The 19,095-nt window shown below is 41.7% G+C and overlaps 1 protein-coding gene across 2 annotated transcripts in view; it reads right to left on the minus strand.

Annotated features, from left to right (window-relative positions):
* LRRC29 (leucine rich repeat containing 29) overlaps positions 1–19,095 on the minus strand; it is a 643,308-nt gene that overhangs the window by 144,557 nt on the left and 479,656 nt on the right. For both annotated transcript variants that reach the window (XM_044081426.1, XM_044081427.1), the window contains exon 5: positions 4,981–5,193. In XM_044081426.1, coding sequence (XP_043937361.1) covers positions 4,981–5,193 — 213 coding nt within the window. The remainder of the gene's footprint in view (positions 1–4,980; positions 5,194–19,095) is intronic.

The raw sequence follows: 19,095 nt of genomic DNA on the forward strand, positions 1-19,095 counted from the left end.
TAACCATTTTTGGGGCATAATCATGGCACTCCAAGCACAACATTTACTTTTTGCTAAGCATTTGATTCAAGACTGTAGCGCGAATTAGTTCAATCATATTACACATAGCATGGATCCTCGTATATGAGGTATATGTTTAAGTTTCAGTCCGGGAACTTTCTGACGTATGGCTATATCTGGCAGAGGAAAGGTACTGAAAATATGTCTCATATAATACCAGAACGTTGTTTATACGAACAGTGGAAGCATAAGCAAATGGCAGAATAATATAGAATTAATAAGAATGTTCAGGAAAATGATGTAACCAGGACATGATTCTTCTTAGGGCTTAATTTAAATTATGATTATGCTCTTAAGGAGACTGATAAGGTGACCAGTACACATAGCCGGCCTTAGGCATAGGCCAACTAAGCGGTCGCCTAGGGCGCCGGTCTAGCAGGGGCGCTTTTCCAGTATTTATTTGGTGTAGGTAGACCAGGATGGGGGCACCAGGTAGTGTGGTGGGGGGCACCGTGGAGCCCTTTTGCCTAGGGCACCAGTTGACCTAGGGCCGTTCCTGCCAGTACAATGAGTACCATTAGGAGAAAGAGAGGAAAATAAAAGTTATGCATTTACTGTTGACTAAACAGAACTGTATTTTGAATTTCTGTATCACTTAGGTGATGGTTTTATCCAGTTTATAGGTCTGCCATAACATTTTCTAACAATTCAAGCTGACACAATAAAACTGAGTTGAACTAAACTCATACCATATGCATGTGCATTTCTGTACAAAGTTAGCAAATAACAGCCTTATCTATTTTTAAATGGAACAGTTATCTGAAAATGAAAAATTCACAACCCTACAAGTTTGAGACCTGTAGTACATGTAGAACTAGTTATGTCTTCTGAAGGTGCATAAAATATTGGAATTGAAAATTACTCCACCAGCTGCTGCACCTTACTTCTACAACCTGTACCTGTAGAAGCAAGTAAGCTGCCTATTGGGGATGCAAATAAAACATCTCCAAAGAGTTTCTCTGATACCCCTGTGGTCTCAAACCTGAGCCCTTTAACTATGTGAGAGTGGTCTAACTCTCACATACAAAGAGTTATTTGATGGCAGTAATTTTCACCTTCATTCTCAGGACATAGTATCACTTCACTGAAACCTTGGTTTCAGTTGAATACCATTTCAGGTTCATTTGCTGTTTACAGAGTACTCTCTCTTTAAACATAAGAGATTCATACATTAAGATGTACCAATGTGGAATGGTACAGCTATGAAGAGTCAAGAAGATAACAAGCTTTAACAAGGTTGGTTGTGTTGCTGAAAGTATCAACCAAAGGTACTGAACTAAGGTAGAATTCATGGCTCATACATCAGGTTAGGTATAAGTTCATGCAGGGTACTGAGCATACAGGACTGCCATAATTATTGGTTGGAGAACAAAGGGAAAACAAGAATAAATTACTTATGTTTTAAATGCTTATACCAGTGAAACTGAAATATTAACGCTTGGACATGGATACTTGCACAAATTGAAGTAAGATGCTTACAATGAATTCTTTCTTCCTGATCTCAGAAAAGGAACTGATAATTAAATTCTTCTTATTTCGGCTTTTTCCCTGTTAGGGGTCGTCACAGCGGATCTCCTGTCTGCTCATGATTGGCAGTGGAGTTTTACAGTGTTGCCCAACCTTCCACAGAAGGCACACACATGCACGCACTCATGTCTAGGGCCAATTTAGAGTATCCAATCCACCTACAGCATGTCTTTGGGATGTGGGAGGAAACCAGAGCACCCGGAGGAAACCCACGTGACCACAGGGAGGACATGCAGACTCCGCACAGAAGGCACCCCAGCCAAGGATCGAACCAGAGAACCTCTTGCTGTGAGATGGCAATGCTAACTGCTGTACCACCGTGGCCGCCCTGAGCTGATAATTAAATAAACTTAGGAAAATGGACAACTGAAATATATTATTTGCAACTACCTTCTCACAAAGAAAGCAACTAAGACCAGAGTAGCCTATGAAATGGCACAAATAAAGTGAACAAATAGCTTCAAACAGAAAAAAATGACAAGCCACTGGGCTCAGACAGAAAAGGGGAAGCCAAATGTTAAATAAAAAATGGCAGCGTGTCAGGCCAACACTTCTGCCAGCAATCTTTATTATGCTATATAAGCTGAGATAGAGTATCTAGTCTGATCACATAATCAAATCTGGGAAACAGGAATATATGGTGCCAGAGTGATTTAAATAAGCCAGTGAAGCCTGCCCTTTGGTGAGGTGCTGGAGGTCCAGTCACAATATATTCTGTAAATGCTAATACATTTTCTGCATGTTTTTTATAACTGCCTTAAAGCTGCACACCTTACTATGTGTGAAACATGATGAATACTGCAATTAATTCAACACAGATTCCTGTTTACTTTCTTTGCACTCCCACATTAACATGTTATGGTACTGCTTGCACTTTTTGTATTATTAAACTGCAGGTGCTGTCAACCCCATTAATATGAAAGTTATAACAGACTCTGCTTACAAACTACACAATACAAAACTAACATTTTGGTTAATGACTACAGAGTACCATTAAAAACTTGGAGTCTCTATCTTTTATCATGTTAATACAATTTTTTCTTGACAATTACTACGACCTCGTACCTGAACAGAAACAGTATAACCGATTTTATTCCATCCACGTTTTTTACCCTCATTCATCCAACTCTGACCTGTAGGAGTCTGAGCTTATTCGAGCAAATAAAAGGGATACGATAGGAACCAAGTACACCTGATGACATTTTAGCAGCAGAAGACAACCTGTCAGCATGTTTTTGTGATGTGACAGGAAACCATAGACATTGGGAGAACCCCATGAAAGCAAGGAAAGAACATGAAAACACCACAAAGTACTCTGAAATTCGAACAGAATGGAGGGTTAAAGTTTTGTGAGATGGCAGTAATGGGTCACCATTTCACCTAACTCCATACAAAATGACAAGTTTTGAGAGTGTTATTTTGCCCAGAATGTCTCCTTCTTTTCTTACTCGGTTCCATTTGGGTTCATAGGTTGGTACTAGACTATTGGCCCGAGGGCCTATACAAGCCTAGCCATAACAATTCCCTGGCTATTTCTTCCCACAATATTTACTTCCCTGGACCCCTGTCTAGCAGGGCAACTGACGTGATCGCTGGGGTAAATTTCCCATCCAGTCGTCAAAGTTCCTTCTGAAGAGGGCCAAGGAGGCACTCTGCATGACATGTTTGGGCAGTCTATTCCAAAGTATCTCTGGGTCAGGAACCTATACCTCCAGCATGTTTTTTTCATTGTGATGACAAGGTTTAGGTCCCTGGAGCATGTGGCTCTGATGGATTGGGATTTCTTTAAGTGTAGCATGTCCAACAGCTCTGGATTTGACATGGCCTTGTATGTTAAGCAGAGATCACCTCTGAGTAGACGATATGTAACAGAATATAGTTGGAGTTTTTTTAGTCGGTCAGCATAGGTCATCTGCTTTAGGCCTGTGATTCTTTTAATGAGGTGTTTCTGTGGCCTTTCCAGTTGTTGCAGATGTCATGTGAGGTACATACCAAATGGGGTGTTGTACTTATGATGGGTCTAATGAGGGATGAGTACAGTAGGACAATGACCTCATTTTTTCTGGATGAAAAGCCCTTAGAGATGAGGTGTGCCACATAGAAGGATTTCCTGACTGTTGTGGTGATGTGGTTATCGAAGGTGAGACTACTGTCCACCTGTGTTCCTAAGTCTCTTATCACACTTTCAGTGTTTAGTGTACTGCCACCTATGTGGCAATTCATGGGTACATGTTTTTTCTCAAAGGGGATAACTATACACTTCTTGGCATTGAGCTTGAGCCCATGGCTCTGGCACCAAGCATCTTTTTCTGTGAGGCCCTTTTGCAGAATATCCACATAATTTGGGGATTCAATATGGCTCCCAGTTTGCAGTCATCTGCGAACTTTGTTAGCCAGAGTCCCTTAATGCTGGCCTGTACTCCAGACAAGTAGATGCCAAACAAGAGAGGCCCAAGGACTGAACCCTGAGGTACTCTACTTGTCTGGAGCTGGATATGGAGTCGGCTACTTTTACAGTATGGGTTCTGTCAGTAAGCCAGTTGACAACCCATCGAGTGACGTAGGGATTTATGCCCAGCTTAGTAAGTTTATCTAGGATTCCAGAGTGAGGGATGGTGTCAAAGGCCTTGACAAGGTCCAGACAGGCTGTGTGGACCACCTTACCCTCGTCCACGGCTCTGGGGACTGATTCAAAGAAGTCAATCAGGTTCAGGAGACACGATCAACCCTTCACAAAACCAAACTGGGTGGGGTCCAGTGTTTGAAGGTTCCCAATGCCTTTGTTTATAAGTTCTATGATAATACATTCCATGGCCTTGCCGATCAGGCTCGTCAGACTGATGGGACGGTAGTTCCCAGGAGGATCCAAGATGCAGCTGTGCGCCACTCACTGGGCACAAAGCCTGAGGTGAGGATATGATTACACATGACACTTAGGTGAGGTGCCAGTTCATTTTGTAGTTCATGTAGTACACAGCCTGGGATGTCTTCTGTTCCCATGGATGCTGTATTCTTAGCTTTGGAGAGTGCATTTTTTACCTGTGTGGCCGTGATTACTGGAATTTGGCAATCTTTTGGTACTGAGATGGGCCCTTTAGGGGGTGAGAGGGGGATGAAGTTGGCACTGAATCGATCTGCCAGGATATTGGCAATGTCCTTGGGATCAGTATATTTGCATCACAAAAGGCATGTTAAGTCAAACTTCACTTTTAGATACAGTATGCAAGTAAAAGCTCTGGGACTCCACCTTAAATTCACAAGTTTACAGCTTAGAATACATAAAGCCCCACATCATCAAAAACAGCAAGAAAGAAAACAAGATACAAACAAATCTCAAAAAAAAATTTGCAGGGATCTCCCACTGACCATTTGTAAGATTTTCCCCCTCATTACCTGTTGTAAACTAATGTCTGTCAACTTTCTGCAGGCAGTCAGGTCAAGCTCTTGTAAGTGCCGCAATGCTCGGAGAGTTGGCCCATGTTTTTCTCCATTGATCAACAAGTCTTCTAATTTAGTGATCATCACTGGCCTATCATCAAAGTACGTGGGAGGTGTGAAGAAGCCCATATTCCCAAAGTTCCTGCTGAATTTAGGTCCTAGGTCATCCTGTCAAATTATATGAGTAATTATGAAAAAAAAACAGAAAATTATTACTCTGCAACACTAGAATACTACTTGATTTTTAAGGCACTAAAAACAATGAAACAACTTCTGCTTATACTACAAAGGAGATTCAAAAATCCTAGATAATATAAAACTCAAAAATGAAGGCAAACATACGCGATTACCTTAACAACTATGCAAATACACGAGCAACATGTCTTGATCGGATTTATGTTGTTAGAAGCATAAGGTTGTATGACATGCTGAAATATGCATGCAAACCTAGCCATGCACAAAAAGTAACCAGTACATGAATACTCACCAGTTATCATACTGATTGAGCTTCAACAGCTCCATTCTGCAGTGGATTAACATTTGGAAAAATGTTTCCCATACCCTGTCAAAAAGCTCTTCACATATCAAAAGCCTTCACATTCACAAGTCATGTCGCCTTCAGCTGATGCTGTTATCTCTGTACCTGGTTAAAACATTGTCCCCACTTAAATGATAATTTGAGGTATGTTTCATCTACAAGGGTGCAGAATTATGAAATAGAAAGTTTACTTAGACAAGAGACTCAATATAGGACCATTATGAGCCCAAGAAACGAAGGAAAGAGAGCAGGTGGTAGAAAAAAAGTACTTAACACAGATGGATAAATGCACACTCGCTTTCAGGGGATCCCCACGGCGAGTGTGATAGTTAGGTAATGAAAAAGCCCACATGGTCTTCTGCTGGCAAATAAATTAATAGAAAATGCAATTTTTAAACCAGATAGTGTTTGTTTATCCATAGATGAGCCTTCCCTCCCTGAAGCAAAGGAGACACAACTAGTGATGCACTGTAAAGCTATGCAAAATACATTCACTCCAAGGGTTCCAACTGTATCTCTGTGCTCCTCTTGGACAGGGGCAATAGGTGCTGATTTCAGTGTCTGCTAGAACCAGACACTCTTGGAAAAATTAGATGAACTTGGCTAAGTTTGCAAGGGCCCCGGGGCAGGTAGCCTAGTAACCTCCTATGATCCTCTCTATTCTGGAGCTTATGTGAAAACAAATAATTAAATGGTTAAAGGGAACCCTGCAGACTACTTTTTGGGAGACAGTATAGAGCAGTCCTGAACTGAACTTGAATCTCTGAAAAAATCAAGTACATTCATTACAAGTAAGTGTCTTTAGCTCCACAGTTCATTAGGTTGAGGTAGGATTACCACCTGTCCCACTTTGCGAGGGACAGTCCCTCTTTGGGTGGTTGTGTCCTGACCAAATATATTAAACGTGGCAAATGTCCTGAGATTGTCGGATATAATTATGTCCCATATGTAATATAATAGTTGCATACAATAGTTCTTTCTGTATCTAAAATACCTACATGTTACAAGAAACAGAATAAGCAACTAAACTGCTACAAGAATAAGCTTATATTTAGGCAAGAAAGGAAAGTTCTATCTCTTGTACTGACTGTGGGTTTGTGTTGGCCTGTAAAATTTGATGCGTGTCCCGAAAATGTCCCACTATGGCCATATGAAATGGTGGCAACCCTAGGTTGAGGTGATGGCTATGTGAGTGTCATCCAGGATATAAACTAAAGTTCCTTCAAACCAGATGATTATAACACAGTACTATAAAAACCTTGTGCACAAAATACCACGACTAGGAAATACATGTAACAGAGTGCAGAGTTTAAAACAGGGACAGTGGGATAATAAGAATTGTAAACCATTACATACAAAGGGTCAGATTAAAGCAACAGAATAAAAGAAAGCTAGCTGGCAGTGTGGTCATACTAGGGGTTGAAATAATTGCATAGTCCACTCATTTGTACACAGACACCTTATCATGAGAAGGAAGTGAAGTACAATAGCAGTGTATATCGTCTAAATGGCAGAAAAAGGGGAGTTAACATGATCAATGCTAATTACAGGACTATGGCTATAGCTACCACTGCAGCAGGAATTAATTTTGATGACCTCACAAAACTATTACTAGAACCGCTTCAAGAAAAATTAGTGTGTAGATCTGTTGTTATCAAATGGGCAGGGACAGAGGACTTCAGAGCTGAATGTGGTCAACTATTTGGTAAAAAGTTACTGCCAAACAGTGTAGTTCACCATCACCTAAACTAAACAGTTAAGTTGATCAGAAATGAAGGTTCTTTACGTAAGGAAGCAAACTCTGACAAAATGGGACAATGGTGCAGAAAAACTAAAACATATGGATAAAAAGATAATGTAACTTGGTACCTCAAACCTGCATCACAAAAACACCATTCCACTGCAAAATACAAACCAGAAAACTAAAACAGAAAAAAACTGCAGTTCCTTAATGATCTCAAATGCAGTATCGAAAAAAGAAGGCAGATGAATTTATGATTGAAATAAATATCCTTCAACTAAAAAGAGGCAAAACAACAGGACAAAATCTAATTTAAAAAATATTGGCAGGGGCATGATAAAGAAGCATTGTTTTACAGTAAAGTTAGTAAACATGGTGATGTGGGATTTAAGCAAGCAAGAATGCCTGACAGGGTGTGTGGTAATGTGTAACAAACTCCTACCCAGGGGTGTTACGAGGCCGGACTCAGTGCTGCTTTGCAAACGTAAAATATAAGCAACCATTGTTTTTTTTCTGCCTGAGCTCCACAGCAGCTTGATATGCTGCCATGTATCAGTGGACTCTTTTTTTCAGCGGGCAATACTTGTACATTAACAGCCTGCTGGAGAATGTTCGTTCTCCAATTAGGGTGCTGATGTACAATTCGCCCATTCTCTAAGATGATTTACTACACCAGATAGTGTATGGTTCTCAGTTGTTGTCAATCTGAATGCCAAATTTTAATTGTGCAGGTAATGAAATCTCTCCATTTTTGTGTTATAATGAAATTAATGATCTCAATCCCTTAAGACTGAAAAAAGAAATGCCAAGTACATGATCTTTGCTTTGTATAATTCAGGCTAAGAGGGTGGAGATGACACTAAAAGCCAACAGAAAATTTTATAATATTTCAACAGAATAAGTCTGATTTTGTAACCTCATTGCAGAGAATCTATATGGAACTTAATCCAGACCAGTCACAGCTATTACACATCTCCTATCATCTTTGAATTATGTGAGCAGTACTCTATAAGTAGTCCCTGTGAAGACTGGTAGAGATGGATAAAGGCCACCAGCCTAGTCAGACAATTCTATCAATTGTAAATATGAATGTTGAACTACAAGCTTGTTTTTTTAAATGAAAGATATGCTGTGAAATGTTAAACTTAAAACAGTGTGGCAATATTGCCCTCTGCTGTAAAGAAAGCTAAGTCAAGCATTTCTTGTTGGTCCTTTGAAATTAAAATTATTTCATGACTGCCTTTGATATTTACAATTCGGCTCCGGTCGGGCTAGATGAAGGCTTCCTGCCTATTGTTTTATGGCTAAAGTTAATGACCAGAATTTGCATGTGGAATGTCCTTTATTGCTCTAAGTGTAAAATAATGTAAATGCAGTTTCTGTCAGCCTGGGAACACCAGGAAAGTGTGAAATTATGTAATGTTTTAGCAGAACTGCAGTTTCAATTTAAACAGTGAGAACCAGAGATTATTAAGCATTTTTTGTCTAGATCATCCAACTTACAGAACTCTGCCTCTTGCTCACATGTAAGTATCTTAGACTTGTGTTTTCATACGTCAGACTAGTACCACTGAATTATTTTAAGTATTTCTGTGTGATCTCTGAACTCGTGACTAGCACTGACTGTGTAGTAGAAAGTATTGCATTGTGGTTTTAATTATTTATTATTAAATATTTTAAAACCTTTTAACTGACACTGGTTTGTGTAGAGACAATTTAAGCTCTTAAGAGTATTTGCATGCCTTTGGTAAAACTGTACAAAGCCACCCTAATAGCTTTAGCCCTGAGCTATACTACCAATTGGATAATAATATTGCACTGTAATAATTGGGCACCCTTTTAAGGGCCTTTGAGTAGCTGATAAATATTAGCTGGGCGGTGGCAAGTGATACTACCATATAGTCTGGGTAAAAGGGGCACAGCTGCTGGAGAACCTGTGCCAGCCTTCCTCAGGAGTGTCTGTGTGGTTGTATAAACGTATCTCAAAGTGTGTGTGTCAGCTACTTGGGTAGGGACAGGAAGCATTGGTTGGACAGAGAGGGTGCTGGAGATTTTAGCTTGCCCAGCTAGGCTGAGATCTGGACCCTATAGCTGTGTTAGTGGGGAGTCTTATTGGAGACCTGGGGAGCAAGGGAGTGACCATCCCCAGACTGACTGTGATCTCTGTGTGTTCTTAAGGGAAATTGTACTTTACTGTGTGTATTTGTTATCCTTTCCTATCATATGAGACGCCCTCTCTGGTGTTAGTGGTGAGGATTGAGGCTCCTTAATTGCTGGCCAGCGCACGGGTGTCACAGTCCCATTCAAAAGTTTTTTTTTTGGAAATGCAGCTATAAGCAGCTGTCCCAACAGAAGATGTCAACATGGCTTCCCCAGGGCTGGTGACATATTACATGGATACAGTGTTACTTAATGACTGTTTGCCACTTCCTGACTGCAAGGTGTCAACTGAAATTAATATACCTAAATCGTAACTTTTAGATTATATTTATTTACATCTTGGTATAATAAATGCAACTTATTTTGATAGAAGAAGCACTAACTGATGCAAACTATACACAGGCACTAAACAACATTATGGCTCAGATGACTAAGTAAAACCCATATTAATAAAGGCACAGAAAACACCTTATGGTGTTCCTTGGGTAACACTCAGTAAACAAATGTATCACGACTAAAGACATCTCACACATTCTAACTGCTCCAGAGACATTAAATACCCCAAAGGCAAAATAAACTGCATAACAACCCAAAAAGTAGACCAACAGTTTCAGAATACTGACAAAAATTAGAAGGCATTGAATTATGTTCTAGGTGGAAAAATATAAGCACGTGGGGAGTTACTGAATTATGGCCTTTATCCTGATTTCATATATGAGTTTCACAAATATTTCAGAATCTCCAAAGAGAAAGTCGTGTCACTTAAGCAACTTATATGCCACTACCATCACAATACTGCATGATTCTTTTACTCACCCATCAAGTAGATCTCACATCCCCAATTTTCTAAAAGAACTTGAAGAGTAATATCTCGTTTGCCTAACTGGGTGTACTGCATTACAAAGAAAACACCGAAAGTGATCTGCAATATTATTGACCGCATAAGGTTGAAACACGGAACTCGACACAACAGTACATAGGTACTGAGAAACAGCCTGGGTACATCCAAAATCTTATTTATTAAAACACATAAAAACATTGTTTTTTCAAGGTTAAAGACCACCCCTGCTAAACAAATATACTAATTCCAGGACTGCAAAAGCATGGGGAGTAAAGGCATTTTTCCCAACACTGGAATTGTGCAATGTTGTACACCTGTTGATCTCACACACACATACATATATATATATATATATATATATATATATATATATATATATATATATATACACACACACACACACACATGCACACACACACACACATGCACACACACACACACACACACACACACACACACACACACACACACACACACACACACACACACACACACACACACACATATGATAAAAACTGCAAGAAAAACTCAGCCAAGGTGCAGTTTTCATTGTGTAATACCTTAAACCTCCTGTAATGGAGGCCCATGGGATATAGACAAATGACGCATTAAGAACTACAAGTGTTTCAGCTACGTGTCTTCTGAATGTCCAACTTCATTATTTTCTAAGTCTTTATGGTTACATTCAGGCCAATAAAGCCAAACCCCACTAGCTGTGGACATGCATATTTTGGACTTTTTACTAATCTCATCAGCACAGAATAAGTGAATAGTTTAGCTACAGTAGATATAAAAAGTTTACACACCCCTGTTAAAATGGCAGGTTTTTGTGATATAAAACAATGAGAAAAAAAACTAATTTCAAAACTTTTTCCACCTTTAATGTGACCTATAACCTGTACAATTCAATTGAAAAACAAACAAATCTGTTAGGGGGAAAAATATAAAAAATAAAAAACGTACAATAAGCTGGTTGCATACGTGTGCACACCCTTAAACTAATACTTTGTTGAAGAACCTTTTGATTTAATTACAACATTCAGTCTTCTTGGGTACACACCTGCCATCAATTAAAGAAACTCTGATTAACCCCAAATAAAGTTCAGCTATCCTAGTTGGAAGTTCTGAAACTTTAAACCGTTTAAATGGAGATTGATGTAGAGCACAGAAGGGTATAGTTACTGTTTTCCTTACTGTAGTGTGATCTCCGACTTGGTATATTTAATTATCAGGGGGTGTGGGGGTGCAGGGAGGGCTTGCCCCCTTGTAAAAATGTAAAAAATATATATTTTTTTGTTTTTATGTTTTTTTTTTTTTACCTACATTTTGAAGTTTCAAAACATTGATCTTATGGTTGCAACCATAAGAAATTCAAAGTTTTGAAACTTCAAAATTTAGAAGTAGACCCATGTATATATAAATATATATAGGAAGAAAAGGGATCAGACAGGGTCCAGAAAAGATCTGGCCAATCCCTACAGGCACAAAGACAATTTGGAAGGAGGAAGGAAGGGGGGGAGTTGAACCAGACGAAAAGAATACAACACAGATCTGTTGTTATGGTAAGTGCATAACTTTAGTATCTGATGTTGTCTTTTTTGTCTGATTCAACATGTGGGACAGATTCCCAAGCTACCAGATGGGTACCTGGGTGGACCTGAGTATGGATATTTCTGAGTATGGCAGAGATCTGCACATCCTGGACTACACATCTAATTCATAGTGAGACACACTGGTATCAGTTGAGGATCAAACTGCTGTTGCACATATGTCACTTATAGGCATTTGTTTAGCAAAGGCTGTTGAGGTTGCCATTGTTCTTGTTGAATGCACTTTTGGCTTTGATTGTAGAGGCATGCCTAGTGAATCACAGACAAGGGAAATGTAATTTGCTAACCAGTTTGAGAGTGTTATTTTAGAAACTGATTGCCTCAACTTTTTCTTGAGGAAGAATAAAATAAATAATTTTCTGAAGGTCTTGCTACAGTGGAGGTAGAATCTGAGTTGTCTGTGCACATCTAATGTATGTAACATATGATGTTATGTGATCCTATCTCGCCTACATTCTGACTGATGGGTTCGGAGCCGATCCTCGGCTCCGACTCGGCACGCTTATGCCAAAGAGCGAAGTCTCTTATTGGCTGAGCTTACTATATCCCAGGATGCACCACTACCAGTCTGGCTGAGCTAAGTAGTGTTTTCTTCACTTACTTTCCTGTCAGGAATTTCCTAAAAATTTAACAAAAAGCTGTTTTAACAGCTATCTCGTGTTTTTGTGTATGAGTGGATATTTTCTGTTTTAATATTTGTGTGGTGATTGCGTTTTTCTGACTAGAGGTCCCCTTTGAGTTGAAGGGCCTTCCCCTGTCAGTCCGTTGTTGTTCAAGTGCGTTTATTTAGGGATTTTGGATCCCTTTAGTTATTTTTGTGACAGCCTTTGGTTCTCAAAAAAAAAAAAAAAAAAAAAAAAAAACGGTTCTCAAAAAAGAAAAGAAAAGAGAATTTTTTCTGTGATATTTAGTGTGTTTGATTTAGCTAGTCACTAAATTGATTGCCATAATGTCACAGGCTCCTAGGCCTTCAGGATTTAAAAAGTGCACTAAGTGCAGTTTCAAGATGTCAATAACAGATGACCATTCTCTCTGTGTGTACTGTTTGGGCGCCAAACATTTGCAGGAGTCCTGTAGCGTGTGCCACGCGTTTTCCTCGAGAGTCCTCCAAGAGAGGAAAAATAAACTTATTTTAAAAGGCCTTATTAAACCCTCATTTGAAGAGGCTTTAGCTTCCTCTCCTTCTCCTGCAAAGAAGAAAGGCGTCGGCTCCGGCCAGCCCGTCGGAACCGACCGCCAAAAGACATAGGCAGGCTTCCCCTTCGGCTCCATGGACTTCGGAGCCGGGCGAACGGTCTGCCTCGATGCCTCCAGCCTCGACTCCTCTGGGTTCGAGCCGACGGCTGGGGCCTCGAGGCGGGTCATCTTCATCGGCTCCACTGATCTTGGAGCCGATGAAGGTTGTCCGCCAGACACTTCCTCCTCGGCGCGAAGCCCTCTTCGCACCGATGGAAATTGGTTTGGACACTCCGTCGGCGCCGATAATTATCGAGTCAATTCGGAGCCGGTCCCCTAGTCCCTTGGAGCCGTTGGAGAGGCCTACTTGGACCCGTTCGGTCTCTTCCAGGTCATCAAGGATGTCAGATTCGGACATAGACAGGGTACTCCAAAGACTTTTCCAGTCCCCAGTCTTTCAGAAATTTGTTTCGCTCCGACCCAATTGGCTTCGAGCCGATAGCCCATTCCATTGCCATTCCTCCTCCGACCGCCCGGCTCCCCGGAGCAGGTGCTGATGGAGCCAGTAGAGATCCTAGGGTCGGCTCCGACCCTTACTCCAACCCCGGCCTTCGGGTCCGAGTTTAGCACACGGACTTCTTCGGCCGGGCCCGGGGGTGACGTTTCGGGACCAATGCTGTCGGTTCCAAGCCTCCCTCTCGGTGCTTCGGCCGCGGGACTTCCGTCTGCTATCATGGCTCCGGAGACTGGACCCTCCCAGGATTCTGGGGGTCTGGCCTTCAGAGCTATGAGGAGTGCCTTGGCCAAATCTTCTTCGGCCATCTCTACGGCTTTACCAGCACCTTCCCTGGGCATGGAGACTGGGTCTTTGGTAGTTCCCCTGTCTCTAGGCAGCGGAGCCCCGGGGCCTGAGGTTACCCCCACTGGGGGTTCCCCTCCTCCTGAGGGTCTTTTGGAGTTGTCTTCGGAGGAGCCCCCAAGGAAGAGATTGTGCAAGAGGAAGCACATGGACTCCCCCGATGAGTCTCTTACATCGGACACTGATCTTGATGATGCGGAGGGGTCCCCAAAGTCGTCCTCGGATGATGTCTCATTTGCAGACATTCTAGAGATCCTCAAGCAACGAGGCGGCTGGAATTCCAAACCCCCCTCCGCTGATGAGTCGGTGTTCCTCAAGGCCTTCGGGGCTCAGCCCTCCGCCTCCTGGGTGTCTCCGCCCTTCGACGAGCTCCTGGATTTGGTTTGTCGGAGGGCGTGGGAACATCCAGATACTGTGGAACCAGTGCCTTCTCGCCCTAACAAAATTTTGTCTGCCCCACCCGAGAAGGAGTTCTTAACGAAAGGTGCGGCTGTAGATGCCATGGTGGTGGCATCTGCTACCCAGCAGGACGTGGCAGAGGCTTCAACGTCCGTTCATCCTCCTAATAAGGAGTCTAGGAGCATGGACCGGTACGGGAAGTGCACCCTGACTTCAGCGGCCTTTACTCTGAGGTCCCTGAATTATTTGGCACATTTCACCAGACTACAGAGGGATCTGGTCAAGGAGCTCTCAGACTCCCTCTCAGGTAACCTACCTGAGCAGCTAGCCCAGTCGGTTAGCTCTCAGTTGGCTATCCTTACCTCGATTTCTAACTCGTCCATGAGGCTCATTTCATATGCGGCCGAAGGGGGCAGAGCGCAGGCACAGGCGTGGCTCTACGAGACAAGCCTGGCTCCGTTGTGTCATTTCGGAGGCCTTCAAGTCTTCCTTTGCCGACGCTCCCTTTGATGGGTCCTCTTTGTTTGGACCCAAGGTAAAAGACACTCTTACCCGCTGTGAGCAGGAGGGAAAGACTTTATCTGCCAGGAGCACGATTTTCCACTCCCTTTCGGCCTTATCCCAAGGCTAAAAGAGGAGGGAAGATGTGGTTCCACAAATCACAGAAATTCTTTCCTCAACAGCAGGAAGATTCCCTTCCAGAGGCAGAGGACGGGGAAATTTTTCTGGGAGACGCCGTCCCAGAGGCGGCAGAGGCCCCCGCAACACTGGAGACCGCGAGTCCTTTCGTGGCTCTTCAGCCTCCCACACTCCATGAGGGATTGCCCGGCTGTGCTGCTCCGGAGCCAGTCGGGTGCCATTTTGCCAAGCACCTAAAAGCCTGGGAGTCTATTACTCAGGACAGATGGGTGCTTCGGATTATTGCTGGAGGTTACACCATTCCCTTTACACGCTCACCCCCACCGTCCAAAAAAATCCCGGACCCACCACCCAGTCAAAGGGAAATTGCAGCCGTAGAAGCTTCAAAGCTGCAAGAAAAGGAGTCATCCAACCGGTCCCCACAGACCAGATCGGATCCGAAATTACTCAAGGTTCTTTTAGTGCCAAAAAAGACAGGGGACCTGAGACCCATTTTGGATCTCAGCAAACTAAACCAGTCCGTCATGAAGTCCAAATTCTGAATGGTCACTTTACAATCCATTCTCCCATTGTTGGAGAAAGATGTTTGGATGTGCTCCATAGATCTCAAGGACGCCTATTATCACATACCGATACATCAGGCGTCCAGGAGGTATCTGCGCTTCAGCCTGGGAGACAGTCATTTCCAATTTTGTGCACTGCCCTTTGGTCTCACCACAGCCCCCAGGGTGTTCACCAAGTGTTTGGCAGTAGTGACTGCTCACCTGAGGAGTCTCGGATTCCAAGTGTTTCCCTATCTGGACGACTGGCTCCTGACTGCCACCACCAGGCATCTACTACTAGAGAACCTACAAGCCACCATCTCCCTGGGTGTTTCCCTGGGAATTACATTCAACTGGTCAAAGTCTGTCTTGCTGCTTTCTCAGCGCATAAGATTCATAGGAGCAGAGATAGACTCAAAATTAATGCGGATCTTCCTTCCTACCGAAAGGATACAAACATTACAAAATCAGGTCCAGCACCAGTCCCTTCACACTTTGAAATTAACAGCTTGGCTCCTCCACTTCCGACTATAGTCAGAAATCACACCTTGGACCCGGAAGTTATTCACATTTTATCTTCAGCCCACAAACCCACCACTAAGAAGTTGTATCACAGTAAGTGGAAGAGGTTTGCTATCTGGGCTCAACTCAGAGGATTAGACCCTATTACTGCCCCGATACCAGAGGTCTTGAAATTTTTAACATCCTTGTTTAATCAAGGATCTTCAGTCTCTACTATTAAAATCCAACTAGCAGCTATCTCCAAATTTCACGATTCCACAGACCCACCGTTGATGAGCAGCAGATTATGTAAAACTTTCATGAAAGGTGCTGTGCTTTTAAGACCCCAGTTTTTCATCCTGCGCCTCCGTGGGATCTTGATTTGGTACTGTGCCTTAACATCTTCCCCTTTGAACCGGCTGCTACAAGTGAGTTGAAATATCTGTCTTGGAAAACTGCCTTCTTAATTGCAATTACCTCTGCAAGAAGAGTTTCAGAACTTCAAGCCCTATCTATCAAACCACCGCACTTGATTTTTCACAAGGATAGAGTATCACTTAGACCTAATCCATCTTTTGTCCCAAAAGTTTGCTCTAATCTCTGTCTCCAACAATCTTTAGAGCTACCAGTTTTCTTTCCAAAATTTTCAAACAAAGCGGAATACACCTTCCATACATTGGATGTTCACAGGCAATTGCTTCTATCTAGATAGGACTCAGCAAATTCGGAAAACAGATCAATTGTTTGTGTCCTTTTCAGATAATAAACTGGGTAAAACCATCACTAAAGCTACTATTGCCAAATGGATCAGAGATTGCATAACTCAAGCTTATTCCTCTTCAAATAAGCAACTTACAACATCTGTCAAAGCTCACTCTACTAGAGCTATGGCTACCTCTATTGCATTCCATTCCAAGCTCGCTATTTCTGAAATTTGTGCTGCGGCTACTTGGTCCAACCCGCACACTTTCATTTCCCACTATAAATTGGATGTGGCATCTAAAGGACGAGCATCATTTGGTTCCACGGTACTCAGGAGTGTTTTCCAGTGAGACACCCAGGATTTAGGTGCTAGACACCCTGTCCCATCAGTCAGAATGTAGGCGAGATAGGATCACATAACATCTTTTAGTTATGTACTCACCATAACTTCAGATGTTTGGGATCCATCTCGCCTACATTCCTAATACCCACCCTCCTTCCCCCTGCCTTGGAGATCAGAAGAGATTGAACGGTTTGGGTTCTACTGTTTTTTATCTTGTATCATCTGTCAATGTTATATAAGCAGTGCATGCGTGTGTGCATGTATGCGGACAAACTAGATCTGGGGGACTGGTAGTGGTGCATCCTGGGATATAGTAAGCTCAGCCAATAAGAGACTTCGCTCTTTGGCATAAGCGTGCCGAGTCGGAGCCGAGGATCGGCTCCGAACCCATCAGTCAGAATGTAGGCGAGATGGATCCCAAACATCTGAAGTTATGGTGAGTACATAACTAAAAGTTCTCCTTTACTTTATCAGCTTTTCCCTCCTAGCTTCCAAACTTCCACAGGAATACCAACTATTCCTGTGGACTTTCCTGCAGATTGGTTATACATCACCATTTTTATCTCATCTCATCCTATCCTGTTAGTAATTGAGGCTCATCTACCTCTAACCTTGCCATATTTAATTATTCTATAAACATTTTCATTTGTACCTTTTCTTGACTTCCATATTTCTCTGTTTCATACAGACTTTCACAGAATTTCCAAACTATTTCTAGTACCTCTAAAGGATCCCTTGCTATCTTCCTTGTTATAGGCTCCCTAAGCCTTGTGACAGTCCTTTCCATTTTCTGTTGTTGTGCTACAAGCTTTTCTGCTTTAGAATTATCATCAAAAAACAGTTGCTTAACAGAAATATTTCTAAACTCTTGTATATTATCAAGGTAATCCCTTATTTTCTGTTTAGCATTCTGCATTTGCTCCTCTTCTTGTTATGTGAGATTCTCCCTGTTTTGCAATACTTTAATTTGTCAGTCCCTCTAAATAATTTTTGTTACTTCCTAACCATGTATCTCTTTCTTTTATTTCCACATTTTTAAACTCCACTTTAATTTTATCTCACTCCCTAGCTATATTTTCAGAAGAAATTTCTATCTTCTCTAATAGCTCCTTTATAATTTCCACTAACCATTCACTAGATTCCTCTCTTTTCAACAGATATGTGGGAAAGCACCATTTCATTTTTATTTCATTACCATATGTTCATATTGGTGTATAATCTGAAATAGTTATTGGGTGCATATTAAGACTTTCAATTAAATGCACATGTTCCTGTGAAATGTAAATTCTATCTAGCTTGACCCAGTTTTTGTATCTTGGGGACTAATATATAAATTGCACTCCAAACTCCTATTAGTGAATTCACATGTTCCATGCCAAATGTTTTCATAAAGTTCTTCAAAAATCTATCCTCTTTTGTTATATTTTCCCTTCAGGGCTGCCCAGACAACATCTTCACTGCTGCAAATCAAATTCCAGTCCCCACCTATAAGCAATATTCCTTGCTGAAAGCTAATTATTTCTACCAGAATTTTCTTAAGCTCTATAACAGCAGATTTAGGTGGAATATAAATACATGCCAATGTAATCCCTCCCTTGCCAGTAGCCCCTTAGTACTACAGACCTACCATTATTATCTTTTTATCCTCTTCTATCACTATTGGAGCTCCTCTTGCAATTAATATAGGCAATCCTCTCTTCCTTTGTTCCAGGTATTCTGCTGAATAACCATCCAGGAAAACCTTTCACTATCAAATTCACATGTTAAGTTCCTTCCAGGTGTGCCTTCTGTAGCATAGCTATTTGCACTCTACATTTTTAAATATAGTTCACTCCTCCTTCTTTTTGTACTTATCTGTGAGACCACTGACATTTAAAGACATTACAGCAAGCATTATTGTGTTAAAAAGGTATTATCCCCACCTTTTATGTGTAACAGCATTTTTAACTGTCTAGTTCCAGCTTTTGTGTTACACACTGTTCGGCAGGTTGGTCTTTTATACACTTGTTTCTTGTCATA

The sequence above is a fragment of the Protopterus annectens genome, chromosome 8.part0 (assembly GCF_019279795.1).
Source record: "Protopterus annectens isolate FY-2018-M chromosome 8.part0, PAN1.0, whole genome shotgun sequence".
NCBI lineage: Eukaryota > Metazoa > Chordata > Ceratodontiformes > Protopteridae > Protopterus > Protopterus annectens.